General features: G+C 35.1%; 1 protein-coding gene across 7 annotated transcripts in view; it reads left to right on the top strand.

The window, feature by feature from the left end:
* The first annotated feature begins 405 nt into the window (after nucleotides 1–405).
* The window catches only part of kirrel3b (kirre like nephrin family adhesion molecule 3b), a 587,440-nt gene continuing 572,869 nt past the window's right edge, over nucleotides 406–14,976 (top strand). For all 7 annotated transcript variants that reach the window (XM_061878745.1, XM_061878746.1, XM_061878749.1 and 4 more), the window contains exons 1-3: nucleotides 406–524; nucleotides 5,342–5,670; nucleotides 5,783–5,859. In XM_061878745.1, coding sequence (XP_061734729.1) covers nucleotides 5,817–5,859 — 43 coding nt within the window. In that variant the 5' untranslated portion in view covers nucleotides 406–524; nucleotides 5,342–5,670; nucleotides 5,783–5,816. The remainder of the gene's footprint in view (nucleotides 525–5,341; nucleotides 5,671–5,782; nucleotides 5,860–14,976) is intronic.

Consider the following 14,976-nt stretch of genomic DNA (forward strand, 5'->3'; position numbering starts at 1 on the left):
AGTATGCTTGTTTGTTTCCGGTAAAAAAAAAAAAATATATCCGTCCAAAAAATAAAGACTTGACTTTTTATTTTTTTCATTGTTAATATTGACTCTTCTTTCAAATAATGCTGTTAAATATTTAAAATACCACTTTTGTCTTGTTCCCCATGTTTTGTCATTTTTTAATTTCTTGTTTTTAGTCTGTTTCTTTTTCATGGCTCTTATTTTGTCAACTTTACTTCCTGTGGGTGTATCTTTTGTCATTTTTTAATTTCTTGTTTTTAGTCTGTTTCTTTTTCATGGCTCTTATTTTGTCAACTTTACTTCCTGTGGGTGTATCGCAGGCTGTTACTTGACCCTTGCCTTTGAAACCTTTTTTGTTTACCTGCTCCTCTAATAGCACTCTTACGGCTCACCTGTTGGTGATTGCCAATCAAGAGGGTTCTGCAGCCCAGAATGGCTTCTTGGATGTTGCTGCTTCATTGTGTGTTTGTTATTTTCTAATTTTTTCCGGCAAGTTTCTGCATCTTGTTGCATTTCTTGTGAGTTGAGCTTTGGTTATTATATTTTTTATCTCATGGTAATACTTGTTTTTAATTGATAGATTGATTGAGAAGTTAATTGGCATCTTAAAGAACTGAACCCATGTAATGCTTTAAAAAGGCAAATGGATGGCACAAAAAGCCAAAAGGCTTGTTTCCATTGTGGTCCATCGTTCATGTTTTGCACCGTCGCCTTCTGTTGTGCATGTTTTACCTACACACTTCCCGCTTCAGTGAGTACTGACTTCTGCTGTTAGTCTTTAAATGAAAAAAAAAATCCACACATTGCCTTTCCCCCTGCCTTTTGGGATCATGCATCACACCCAAATGTTGAAAAACAGAACTTCTGATAAGATTACACAATAGATTCTTTATAGACTCACCTATTAGTGTGGTGAACCTTTTTTTGTTTTGTGTAAATTGTTTCCATGAAATACAACTATGTTTTAACCACCTTGTTTTTTCTCACCTTACTCTGTTATTCTTAGAGAGCAGGGGTGTCTATTTTTTTTTTTTTTTTTTTTTTTTTTTTTTTTTTATCAGTGTGCCAAATTGGGCTACAAAAAAACAAACGTAGAATATACACACACAAATAGCCTATACAGAGGTGTACAATGTATATATGTTATATTAATCATATACAGAATGCATACATTTATGTATATTTGTATGAATATACTTATACTATATACTTTAAGCTTTTTTATTTAACTTTTTTTTATCTTATTTTATTTTCATACAATGACAGCAGTTTTTCCTTTCCTTTTTGCTACAACACTATTTCTCAAATTACTGTCAATACTTTATTTGGTTTTAAAATGTTAAGTTATTATTGGTGTGTGTATTTTTGTCACAAATAATACCACTTTATTCCCATAAATTGACAACATTTGTTCTTTTGTTTTGCCCTGATGCTAGTGCTGCTGACATAAGATATATTTTTTGATAACTTCCCCTAAAAATATGCTTTTAATATTAGTCAACATGTCTAAAAATAGAACTTTATTCTTGCAACATGTATTTTTTTCACAAAATACTCTTTTCATAAAATTAAATGTTTTATTAAAATGTTCCCTAAAAGTACGACTTCTGTCAAAAACGGGTGTTAATCTTATTCAAAATACTATACACATATGTTATTGCATATTATTCTCACGAAAAAACAGAACTTTATTTTTGTAAAATGACTGCATTTGTTTTTTTCATTTTCTCTTTTTGTCCTAATATTAGGGTAATATTAGATAATCCCCTAAAAAAAAAAAACTGCTTTTAAAACCATTCAACATGCTATCTAACAACATGACTTTATTCTTGAAATATATATATTTTTTTATTTCATAAAATGACAGCATGTTGTCTTTTATTTTTCCCTAGAAGTACTATTCCTGTCAAAAACTAATGTTACCTTATTTAAAATACTAATTGCAGATTGTTCTCACAAAAATACAACTTATTTTTCTAAAATGACAGTATTTAATTTTTCTTTTCTGCTTTTGCCACAATACTACTTTTTCTCAAACTGCTGTTAATATATTTGATTTCAGAAAATCAATAAGTTAATATTGATATATGTATTTATGTCACAAATAATACAATTATATTTCCATAGAGTGACAGCGTCTTTTTCTTTTGCCCTAATACTACTACTGCTGACATAACTTATACATTATTTGTAATAATTATCACCAAAAAATGCTGTTAATACTAGTCAACATATTATGTGAAAATATGACTATTTTTGCAATATGTATTTTTTCACCAAAATATATATTTTTTTTATGAAATTACATTTTTCTTTTATTTTCCCCTGAAGTAATACTTCTGTCAAAAACATATGTTAATCCCTTTCAAAATACCATACACAAATACGTTATTGCATATGTTTCTCACAAAAACAACTTTATTTTTGTAAAATTACAGCATTTTTTTTCTTTTCTCCTGTTGCCCTAATAATACGATATTAGGTAATCCCTGAAAAAAATGCTGTTAAAACCATTTAATATGCTATGATAAGACTTTATTCTTGCAATATGTATTTTTTTCTCTTTTTTTTTCACAGAATGACAGCATTTATTAAATGTGTACCTCAAAGTACTACTAGTCTCAAAAACTGATGTTGATTCTCCTCAAAATGCTATACAAATAAGTTTTTTTTCTCACAAAAAACAACTTTATTTTTGTAAAATGACATTTCATTTCTTTTTCTCCATGTGCCCCAATATTACAGTAATATTACATAATCCCCTAAAAAAAACTTTCCTTTTGCCATAATACTACTTTTTCAAAAACTGCTGTTAATACTATATTTAATTTAAGTAATTTAATAAGTTAATATTGGTGTATGTATTTTTGTCACAAATAATACCACTTTATGTCCATAAATTGACAGCATTTATTTTATTTTGCCCTAATACTAGTGCTGCTGACATAATTTATACATTTTTAACAACTTCCACTAGATAAATGTTTTTAATACTAGTCAACATATAATCAAAAAATATGACAATATTCTTCCAATATGTATTTTTTTCACATTTTTTTTTTCTTTTTTTTCATAAAATGACAGCATTAGTTATTTCATTTTTTCCTAAAAGTACTGCTACTGTCAAAAAGTGATGTTAATCATATTCAAAATACTATACACATAAGTTTTTACTCACAAATAACAGAACTTTATTTTTGGAAATTGACAGCATTTTTTTTCTTTTTCTCCTTTTGCCCTAATATTAGGTAGTCCCCTTAAAAAAAATGCTGTTAAAACCATTCCACGTGCTATCTAATGTAATGTGTATTTTCCTTTCCCACAATACCTTTTTTTCCCCTCAAACTGCTGTTAATACTTTATTCAATTTAATTAAGTTTTACAAGTTAATAATGGTTTATGTATTTTACTCACGAATAATACAACTTTGGTTTCTTTTTTTTTTTTTTTCCTTAATATTACGGCAATACGAGGTAATCCCCTAAAAAAAAAAAAAACTTCTGTTAATACTATTTAACATGCTATCCAACAATATGACTTTATTCTTGTAATTTGTATTTTTAGTCATTGAAATGACAGCATTTTTATTTTATTCTTCCATAAAGCTACTACTGTTATTATTCAAAAACTATCCCCAAATACGTTATTGTATTTTTTTCTCACAATTACACCTTTATTTTCGCAAAAGGACAAAATTGTTTCCTATCTTTTTTTTCCCTTTGCTCTAATACTACCGTATTTCCCATGAATAAAAAAAATGCCATTTAAATAATTGTTTTCACAGGAAATACTTCCAATAGCGTTTTTTCTTTCAAGATTTTGCCAAAAATATTAAACATCCATCCATCCATCATCTTCCGCTTATCCGAGGTCTGGTCGCGGGGGCAGCAGCCTAAGCAGGGAAACCCAAACTTCCCTCTTCCCGGCCACTTCGTGTAGCTCTTCCCGGGGGATCCCGACGTGTTCCAAGGCCAACCGGGAGACATAGTCTTCCCAACGTGTCCTGGGTCTTCCCCGTGGCCTCCTACCGGTTGGACGTGCCCTAAACACCTCCCTAGGGAGGCGTTCGGGTGGCATCCTGACCAGATGCCCGAACCACCTCATCTGGCTCCTCTCGATGTGGAGGAGCAGCGGCTTTAGTTTGAGTTCCTCTCGGATGGCAGAACTTTCCACCCTATCTCGATAGGGGGTATAGCTCGGTTGGTAGAGCGGCCGTGTCGGCAACTTGAGGGTTGCAGGTTCGATTCCCGCTTCTGCCATCCTAGTCACTGCCGTTGTGTCCTTAGGCAAGACACTTTACCCACCTGCTCCCAGTGCCACCCAAACTGGTTTAAATGTAACTTAGATATTGGGTTTCACTATGTAAAGCGCTTTGAGTCACTAGAGAAAAAGCGCTATGTAAATATAATTCACTTCACTTCACATCTCCAAGGGAGAGCCCCTCCACCCGGCGGAGGAAACTCATTTCAGCCGCTTGTACCCGTGATCTTATCTTTTCGGTCATGACCCTAAGCTCATGACCATAGGTGAGGATGGGAACGTAGATCGACCGGTAAATTGAGAGCTTTGCCTTCCGGCTCAGCTCCTTCTTCACCACAACGGATCGATACAGCGTCCGCATTACTGAAGACGCCGCACCGATCCGCCTGTCGATCTCACGATCCACTCTTCCCCCACTCGTGAAGAAAAACATAATACTGTTTATAATGCTATTAGGTCTTTGAAAATGCATTTTTTCCTTTCTTTTAGCTATTTTTTTGGTCAATGCTGTTTTTGTTGCACATTCCAGTTCTCATGTAAACTAATTTTCTGTTAGAATATAGGACATAGAAATGCCAATAAATTTGACAGCCCAATTCTTGAATGCCATTGTGATCTGTATCTATTGTCCAGGACAGTGGTCCCCAACCACCGGGCCGCAGAATAATTTTTTATTCATTTTTATTTAAAAAAAATAAATATATATGTTTTTTTTATTAAATCAAGATAAAAAACACAATATACACTTACAATTAGTGCACCAACCACAAAAACCTCCCTTTTTCATGACAAAAACGTCCCTTTTTCATGACAAATAAAATAGAAAATAAAATAAAATAACAAAAAGAGGATTCCCCCCCCACCCCTTCCCCGGGCCGCGGGACAAATTATTAAGCATTGACCGGTCCGCGGATACAAAAAGGTCGGGGACCACTGGTCCAGGACACCTAAGTATAAGGAATTTAAAAAAATAAATAAATAAAAAAAAATGGGGAGAAGGGGATAGTTAGACTGCCAAGCTCCTCTATTCTGATTCTAATTAGAGCTGTGCTCTGATGTTTTTCCCCATTGCCAGAGCGAGGATGTGTGCACCTCGCAGACAGAGGGAGAAGGACCAAGAAGAGAAGGCGGAGTCAGCCTCATCCTCCCCTGTGGTAGAGCAGAGAGAGAGAGAGAGAGAGCATGATGGAGAGAGACGGGGGTGCGTGAGAGCTGATGAGCTGGAGAATGGACGGCCAGCGAGACTGTGTGCGAGCCAGCGAGAGAAGACGCTGAAAGTACCAGAAGCTCCCATCAGCAGCAGGAGGAGGACAGGCTGAGCTCACCAGCGACAACTCCGAAGACTGACAGAGGGCAAGGGGGAAAAAAAAGAGAGGAGGAGGACTGAAGAGCGGCTTTCTTCTGGTAAACGGACACCTTTTTAAACAAGGAGAGGAGCTGTCCAGCATCCACAGAGGAGCACTGTGTCCGCTTCTTGTCTTGTGCCCATGCCAACTTCCACTATTGTGTCTTGTAGGTTTTTGCCCTCTCGCACACTCCTCACCACCACAATGATCCCCCGGGTTCTACTCGTCCTGTGGATCTTCGCCCAAGGTAGGATCCTGAAAGTTGTCTCTTTGCCTTGTCCGACTTGCCGTCTCTAAGTCTGCGCTTGTTCTCCCTCACTTTGTCTTTGCATTCAACGCTGACATGTTAAATAGTCTCCTTTTTTTGTAAGCTTGGCAGTCTCCACACACACACACACACACACACACAATGAGCCCTCTAACCCCGGTCTAGTCAAGCGTTGACTCTTGAGCCACATTGCTTTGAATTGACAGCCTTTTTTCCCCACCGAGTGCAACAAACGGGCATTCTGGCGGAAAGAGAGATGGAGGGAAAAAGGAAAAAAAAAAGACTGCTTGACAGTTTTTAAAAAAAAAAAAAAGGATTGTCTGGTTTTGCCTTTGGAAAGCAACAGGAATTCAATAGAAAACAATGTCTCGTTAATTGCGGCTTCATCTATCTTTTTGAAACGAGCTCAGTTGTCGGCGTGCAGTTCTGTTGTTTACTGTGAACTTCATCACAACGTTGGTTCTGTGGCTGCTGTGTTGCAATTATGTGGTTTCTCCAACTTGTTTCATCAAGTACTACCTAAAAAAAAAAAAAAAAAAACACCTGGGTCTCCAAGTACCACCACAATGGCCAACTTTAAAACACAGTAGCGTAGTAGGACTACGTATTCATTCTATTTCAAAATTTGTTTTATGTATTTTTGTCCACTGCAACGTTAAAGTTTGAACAGTAACACTGTGAAAATAAAAACACTACTTAAATAAAAAAAATGAATTGCACATTCTTTGGTGTGCTACTCCAGTGGTTCTCAAATGGGGATAGGCGTACCTCTGGGGGTACTTGAAGGTATGCCAAGGGGTACGTGAGATATATTTTTTTTAATTCTAAAAATAGCAACAATTCAAAAATCCTTTATAAATGTATTCATTGAATAATACTTCAACAAAATATGAATGTAAGTTCATAAACTGTGAAAAAAAATGCAACAATGCAATATTCAGTGTTGACAGCTATTTTTTTTTGTGAATAGGTTACATAAATATTGTCTTTTTTTGTGAAGAAATGTTTAGAATTAAATTCATGAATCCAGATGGATCTTTATTGCAATCCCCTAAGAGGGAACTTTAAGTGGATGATTACTTCTATGTGTAGAAATCTTTACTTATAACTAAATCACTAGTTTTTAAATTTTCAACACGTTTTTAGTTATTTTCATATTTTTTTCCAAACAGTTCAAGAAAGACCACTAAAAATGATCAATATTTTGCACTGTTATACAATTTATTGAATCAAAAACTGATGACATTGTGTTGTATTTTACTTCTTCATCTCTTTTTTTTTAACCAAAAATGCTTTGTTCCGATTAGGGGGTACTTGAATTAAAAAAAAGTTCACAGTGGGTACATCACTGAAAAAAGGTTGAGAACCACTGTATTACTCGATGAACCACAGTTTGAGAACCATTGTTGTAATTCATACTCTTTCTCATGCACTCCAAATTCTTATTAACATAGTTGGTTGCATTGAATGTAATTGTATGAAGCTATTTTGCAGGGGAAAAACTGCAGAATTGTGACAATTTAAGGGAGACAAAGTAAAAAAATGTCCTGTTTTGTTTTCCAAAAGCACCATTCTTAGTTGCATAGCCTCCTGAAAAACAGGCGTTCGCTGCAGTGGACATTTCTTTATTTATTTTCCCTGTAAAACGCAAATAGCAGAGGATGCTGGTTCTAATGTTGCTGTGAATTGTTGCGGATTGTCTCGTTTGGTTGTGAGAAGATGAGGTTAAAAATGGTAACGCCACCTGTTTGGCTCTGAACGTCTGCTCGTGTACCCCCTAAGAGAGGCACGGACCGTGGATGCAAGTGGACCGCAAACTTGGCCAAGGGGTGTGTTCCTCGTGCTGATTTATCCTCCACCACTTATCCATCACATCACTTTGCTGTGACTACACTTTCCTGCTGACTTGATGTTTTGTCGGAGAGAAAATGCTGATCGACTAATGCTGAAGCGCCTAACAGTCTAAACAGAGTTTAGTGTTGGTTGTTTTTTTTGTTTTTTTTTCCTTTAACACGACAAACTGGACAGACTCCGAGTGGGATGCCAGATACAGTACAGTATGTGCTCGCTGACATAAGTGTTGCTCATGTTGTTGTTTTTTGTTCTTTCGCCGAAATGCCACCAACCCCGACTGTGCCATCTGTGCTTTTCAGGAGGTGGAAATAGAAAATCAGCCCACAGTCGTATCTCTTTAAAGCACACATGCTAGTCAAAGATCCTCTATGGCAGTGGTTCTCAAATGGGGGTACTTGAAGGTATGCCAAGGGGTACGTGAGTTTTTTTTTTTAAATATTCAAAAAAATAGCAATAATTCAAAAATCCTTTATAAATATATTTATTGAATAATACTTCAACAAAATAAGTTCATAAACTGTGAAAAGAAATGCAACAATACAATATTTAGTGTTGACAGCTAGATTGTTTGTGGACATGTTTATATATATTGTTGTTAAAGAGCCACTATGGATTGAACTTTCACAGTATCATGTTAGACCCGCTCGACATCCATTGCTTTCGGTTCCCTAGAGTGGGGGGGTTGCCCACATCTGAGGTCCTCTCCAAGGTTTCTCACTGGCGTCCCACTGGATGTGAATTCTCCCTGCCCACTGGGTGTGAGTTTTCCTTGCCCTTTTGTGGGTTCTTCCGAGGATGTCGTACTCGTAATGATTTGTGCAGTCCTTTGAGACATTTATGATTTGGGTCTATATAAATAAACACTGATTGATTGATTGATTGATATTTTTTTGTGAAGAAATGTTTAGAATGAAGTTCTTGAATCCAGATGGATCTCTAGTGCAATCCACAAAGAGGGCACTTTAAATTGATGATTACTCTGATAATTGCAAAATAATCCCACAGTCCATTTTTTTTTCTTAACTTTAACCATAGATGATTACCTGGAACAAATTTCACCTCAAAATACACCCCGACGGATCTACTCAGTGTCCGCCCTGAGAACTTGAGGTTGTGAGTTCAAACCCCGGCCGAGTCATACCGAAGACCATAAAAACGGGACCCATTACCTCCCTGCTTGGCACTTAGCATCAAGGGTTGGAATTGCGGGTTGAATCAGCAAAAATGATTCCCGGGCGTGGCCATTGTTGTTGCTCACTGCTCACTGCTCACCTCCTGGTGTCAAGGGGGGTGGGTCAAATGCAAAGAATAATTTTGCCACACCTCATGTGTGCGTGACAATCATTGGTACTTTAAATTTCGATTAATCTATGAGCCAAGATTAAGATTCATTAAGTGCATTCAGGTAAAACATTTAAAAAAAATAGTTTTTTGACATTCTGATAAAAAAATATCATTTGTGTCGCAATTTTAAAACTTAAAAGTGTGCAAGCAGGTGTGTTACTGTGATTATTCAAAATGCAAAAGTTTGATGACTGATTGTATAAATGTCATCATTTGACAGCAGTATAAATACTGGTGCTGTCAATCAATACATGTAAAACAATCCGATTGATCTTGTATATGAATTTGGATTGCTGAACTGTTATTAATCAGGATTAATCCAAACAAACATTTACTTATCCATCCATCCATTTTATACCAATTTTTGTCTTTGGGGTCGCGGGGGACGCTGGTGCCTATCTCAGCTGCATTCGGGCGGTAGGCGGGGGTACACCCTGGACAAGTCCCCACCCTCATCGCACATATATATATATACATATATATATATACATGTGTGTATATGTATTAGGGCTGTGAATCTTTGGGTGTCCCACGATTCGATTCAATATCAATTCTTGGGGTTATGATTCGATAATATATCGATTTTGTTTTTTTGATTCGATTCTCGTTTCAAAAACGATTTTTTTCCGATTTAAAACGATTCTGTATTCATTCAATACATAGGATTTAAGCAGGATCTACCCCAGTCTGCTGACATGCAAGCAGAGTAGTAGATTTTTGTAAAAAGCTTTTATAATTGTAAATTTGTTTTAACTATTAAATGAACCAAAATTATGACTTATTTTATCTTTGTGAAAACATTGGACACAGTGTGTTGTCAAGCTTATGAGATGCGATGCAAGTGTAAGCCCCTGTGACACTTTTTTTTTTTTTTTTATAAATGTCTAATGATAATGTCAATGAGGGATTTATAATCACTGCTATGCTGAAATTATAACTAATAATACTGTTGTTGATAATATTAATTTTTGTTTCAATACTTTTGGTTTGTTCTGTGTCGTGTTTGTGTCTCAAGTGCTCTGTTTATTGCAGTTCTGAGTGTTGCTGGGTCAGGTTTGGTTTTGGAATTGGATTGCATTGTTATGGTATTGGTGTGTAGTGGTTTGTTGGATTGATTAAAAAAAAATAAAAAAATTTAAAAAATTTAAATTTAAAAAAAAAAAAATTAGAATCTATTCTGGATCGCACAACATAAACGATTCGATTCGTATTCGAATCGATTTTTTCCCCACACTCCTAATATGTATGTGTATCTATCTATATATATATATATATATATATATATATATATATATATATATATATATATATATATATATATATATATATATATATATATATATATATATATGTATATATAATGAAAAATAAGGAGCCTTTGTTTGCTTACTTAATACTAAAAGACAAGTTGTCTTGTATGTTCATTTTTTTATTTAAGGACTTAAAAACATATGTTTAATGTACCCTAATATTTTTTGTTAAAATGAAGCCAATAAATGCATTTTTTCTGTGGTCCCCTTTATTTAGAAAAGTATTGCAATAATTTTAGTACCGGTACCAAAATATTGGTGTTGTTACAACAGTGGCGAAACGATAATATCTCTTGTTTTCAATTAATACTTAGGCCTACTAAGCTTTTGTAATTTAATATTGGTCATTATGGTGGTACTTGGAGAGCTAAATGTTTACTCAGGTGGTACTTGGTCAAAAAGTTTTGAGAACCACTGTTGGAGGCGTGACAATGTGCGGCCAAAGGTCATGCTGTTGCTTTTTCCACGCCCCTGATTGCCTAAATAGCACATGACAGCTGCTGAATGTGTCCCCATGTGGCCATAGATCAAAACAAAATACTATACACTTAACATTGACATCCCTACCCCCCTCCTCCCTCTTCATGCACAGCCTAACATCTCTCACTCGACGCCTGACAGAAACCAGAGTTCTCCATCTCTCAAGAAACAGAAAAAACTAGCAGGAACGAGTCGGAGGAGGAGGGAGAAGAATGTGAATCCAGACACCAAGACGAGTGTCACACATGCTGGGATAATGTATAGGGCGAGACAGAAGGAGAGGGGACGGAGGGAGAAGGGTGGAGGGGGCTTAGTGCCGAGAGATGGACGATGTTCTCGGCGAGTTTGGCCCGAGGTGAATGTGTTCCTGGAGACCGTCTCCTGGATCCCACTGACTGGCTGCTGCGTCATTTATATCACTGGCAGGAGAGGTGACCGCCAAACAGGGGGTAGGGGGGGGTAAAGTCGCCCTAGATGCCGTGGCAACATAAACAGGACGGATGAGAGGAAAAAATACAATAGTTTCTCATTTCCATCTTTGTTTCTGGTGCAGGACAGGGTCCTCTCTGCACCCCCCTTCCACACCTAACAAGATTGTTTTCCAAGAGGCTTTCTGCTGACACCGACTCGCCACATAAACATAGACAGTAATATTATGCACCACCGCAGTCAAGTCAGAGCTCCGGGGGAAGCACTTTTTTTCTCTCTCTCTCTTCTCCCCAGAGGTCCCCTGCATGGGGATCGTTATCCCCTGTTTACCTTGCGGGGTGGCGGAGACACGCGCTATAGATGTTATATTATGGTAATAACCTACGGCGCAACCTCATCTCATCGCAGCTCATTTAGGTTGAAATATGATGTTTGTCGGGAAGTAGCGGCGAGCCGGTGATTGGATAGGAATGAGGATGTGAGGGCGGCCATAAAAGCGGGAGACAAAGTGTGACGCGAGTCAAACTGTGCGTGATGATGACGCACTGTGCCTTTATCTATAGGGGGGTTGTTAGCGTTATTAATAACACAGGAAGGATCATCAGAAATTACAATAAGTGATTAAATGGCGGGGGAGTGAAAAACATCATGCTATTGTTGAAGTTTATCCATCATTTGTATGCGTGTAGTTTTACCGGGGATCAGTAACTCGGGGCGATAGAGCCGCATGTGGCTCTTGGGCGCCGCCCTGGTGGGCTCCCTGGACCTCTTTCAGGGATGTGTGAAAATCAAAAAAGATGAAGAAAAAATATATTTTTTGTTTTAATATATTGTCTGTATGTGTGTGTACAAATACTTATGTGTGTATATATGTGTGTATATATAAAAACATACATATACACACACATATACTGCATATATATATATATATATATATATATATATATATATATATATATATATATATATATATATACATATATATATATATATATATATGTATGTATGTATATATATGTATATGTATGTATATATATATATATATATATGTATATATATATATATACATATGTATATATATATATGTATATATATATGTATATGTATATATATATATGTATATATATATGTATATATATATATATATATATATATGTGTGTAAATATATATATATGCAGTATATGTGTGTGTATATGTATGTTTTTATATATACACACATATATACACACATAAGTATTTGTACACACACATACAGACAATATATTAAAACAAAAAATATATTTTTTCTTCATCTTTTTTGATTTTCACACATCCCTGAAAGAGGTCCAGGGAGCCCACCAGGGCGGCGCCCAAGAGCCACATGTGTGTATATGTGTATATATATATATATATATATATATATATATATATATATATATATATATATATATATATATATATATATATATATATATATATATAGGCTTTATATCTATGTATGTGTATATGTATACAGTATATATATGTATATGTATACAGTATGTATATGTATCTATATATAGACACACACACATATATATATGCTGTATATGTATGTATGTATGCATATATTTATGTATGTATAAAGTATGTATATATATATATATATATATATATATATATATATATATATATTTATAAACATACATATACACACATATATATACTGCATATATATATATATATATATATATATATGCTTTATATCTATGTATGTATATATATATATATATATATATATATATATATATGCTTTATATCTATGTATGTATATCTATGTATATGTATGTATATATATATAGACACACACATATAAATATATATATATGCTGTATATGTATGTATGCATATATTTATGCATGTATATATATATATATATATATATATATATATATATATATAATATATAATATATGGTGTACCCCGCCTTCCGCCCGAGTGGAACTGGGATTCCAGCACCCCCTGATAGGATCCATCCATTTTCTACTAAAATGGATGGATGAATGGCTGTATATATATTTGTGTATACATGTATATGTCTGTATATTCATCGTAATGTATATACTTTTATATGTACGCAAGTATATGTTTGTATATATGTATACATGTATATATGTATGTATATATGCATGCATTTGTATGTTTGTATATATGTATGTATTTTTATATGTATAAATATATGTATATATAGATGGCTATAATACTGTAAATTTGAACGTTTTAAAAACTCGGGGAAATCGTAATTTCAGCATAGCAATTGTCATACCAGTTCACAATAAAGGTGAACAAGTATCAGTAAATCTAAAAACAGACAATGCGACAAAGTAATTGGAAAATAGAGTTGAGAGCGGGTTTCTCGCCTTTTTTGCACAATTCTGTTGTTTTTTTTTTTATCTGTTTGGACCTTTGAACCATCTTTTCCTTTGAATCATACAAAAAACTCTGCACTATTTGACTGCTAAACTATTCCCTGGAAACACTGTTTACACGTAGAGGAATGTATACTTTTTTTTTTTTTTAAATACCCCAATTTGTTGTCCAGTCTCAATTTTTTTCCATGAGTGACAACTGGTGAAATTAATATGCTCAGTCTGGCATGTAGTTTTTGCTTAAGGGAAATGAATCTCTCTGAAGGGCTGTGGATAAGGCTTGGCTCAACGTCTGCCCACTGGAAGTGTTGCTGCTGCAGCACAGGGAATCAAATCCCAATCTTCTTAAAAAAAAAAAAAAAAAAAAAGACCCCTTCCCTCCTTTCAGCTTCATTATCTCACCCTCGTATATCTCGTGTTGGACCTCTTTATTTCAACCGCCTAGTCAGCAATAAGCTGTTATTCAGTCCTGGAAAGCACGTCTTAGTACAACCCTCCCCCTCTTTCATTTACTGCTGTCTATTAACAACTGTCTGACCACTCCAAATCCGCTTTTGCTGGCAGTTGGCGGCAGGTTATGTTTTTTTAATTTTTTTTTATTTGTTTTAAATCAAACATCTTTTCAATGGTTGATTTGAATGGGATTCAAATGATGATGCAATAACCCTGTCCCTTGGATGCTTTTATTGTTTCTGTCATCCCAGCATATACGTTTGTACATACAGTATGAATAAATTGACTTGAAAATCTCCCAAAATATTTTGTTTTCAAAAACTGCAACCCAGGGGTCCCCAAACTACGGCCCAGCGCCCAAACTATTATTATTTTTTGTTGTTGTTGTTGTATTTTTTATTATTATTTTTTTTTAATCTATTTTTTCTCGCCCATCCATCCATCCATTGTCTACTGCTTGTAACTCTCGGAATCTTCTAGCCACTCAGGCAAATCATATTGTTTAAAAATGCATTTTCCCATCGATGACGTAACGTCATCGCGCTCGCAACGCAGTGAATTAGTGCACGTGGAAAAAAAAAATGGCGAAATCATTAGGGAATTGTAAAATAGAGACCGAGTGTAGTGTTTAAACATCAGTGGACATACGACTTTTTTGTTCAGTAAGAGGCAATTTGTCTAATCAAGATATATATCAATATATCTTGATTGGATTATCCAGAGAATACTGCTCGATACCGTGGTAGATCGCAATATGTATGTGTTGGGAAAAATCACAAGACTACTTCATCTCTACAGAACTGTTTCATAAGGGGTTCCCTCAATCATCAGGATATTT

This window comes from Nerophis ophidion, linkage group LG18 (genome assembly GCF_033978795.1).
Source record: "Nerophis ophidion isolate RoL-2023_Sa linkage group LG18, RoL_Noph_v1.0, whole genome shotgun sequence".
Taxonomy (NCBI): Eukaryota; Metazoa; Chordata; class Actinopteri; order Syngnathiformes; family Syngnathidae; genus Nerophis; species Nerophis ophidion.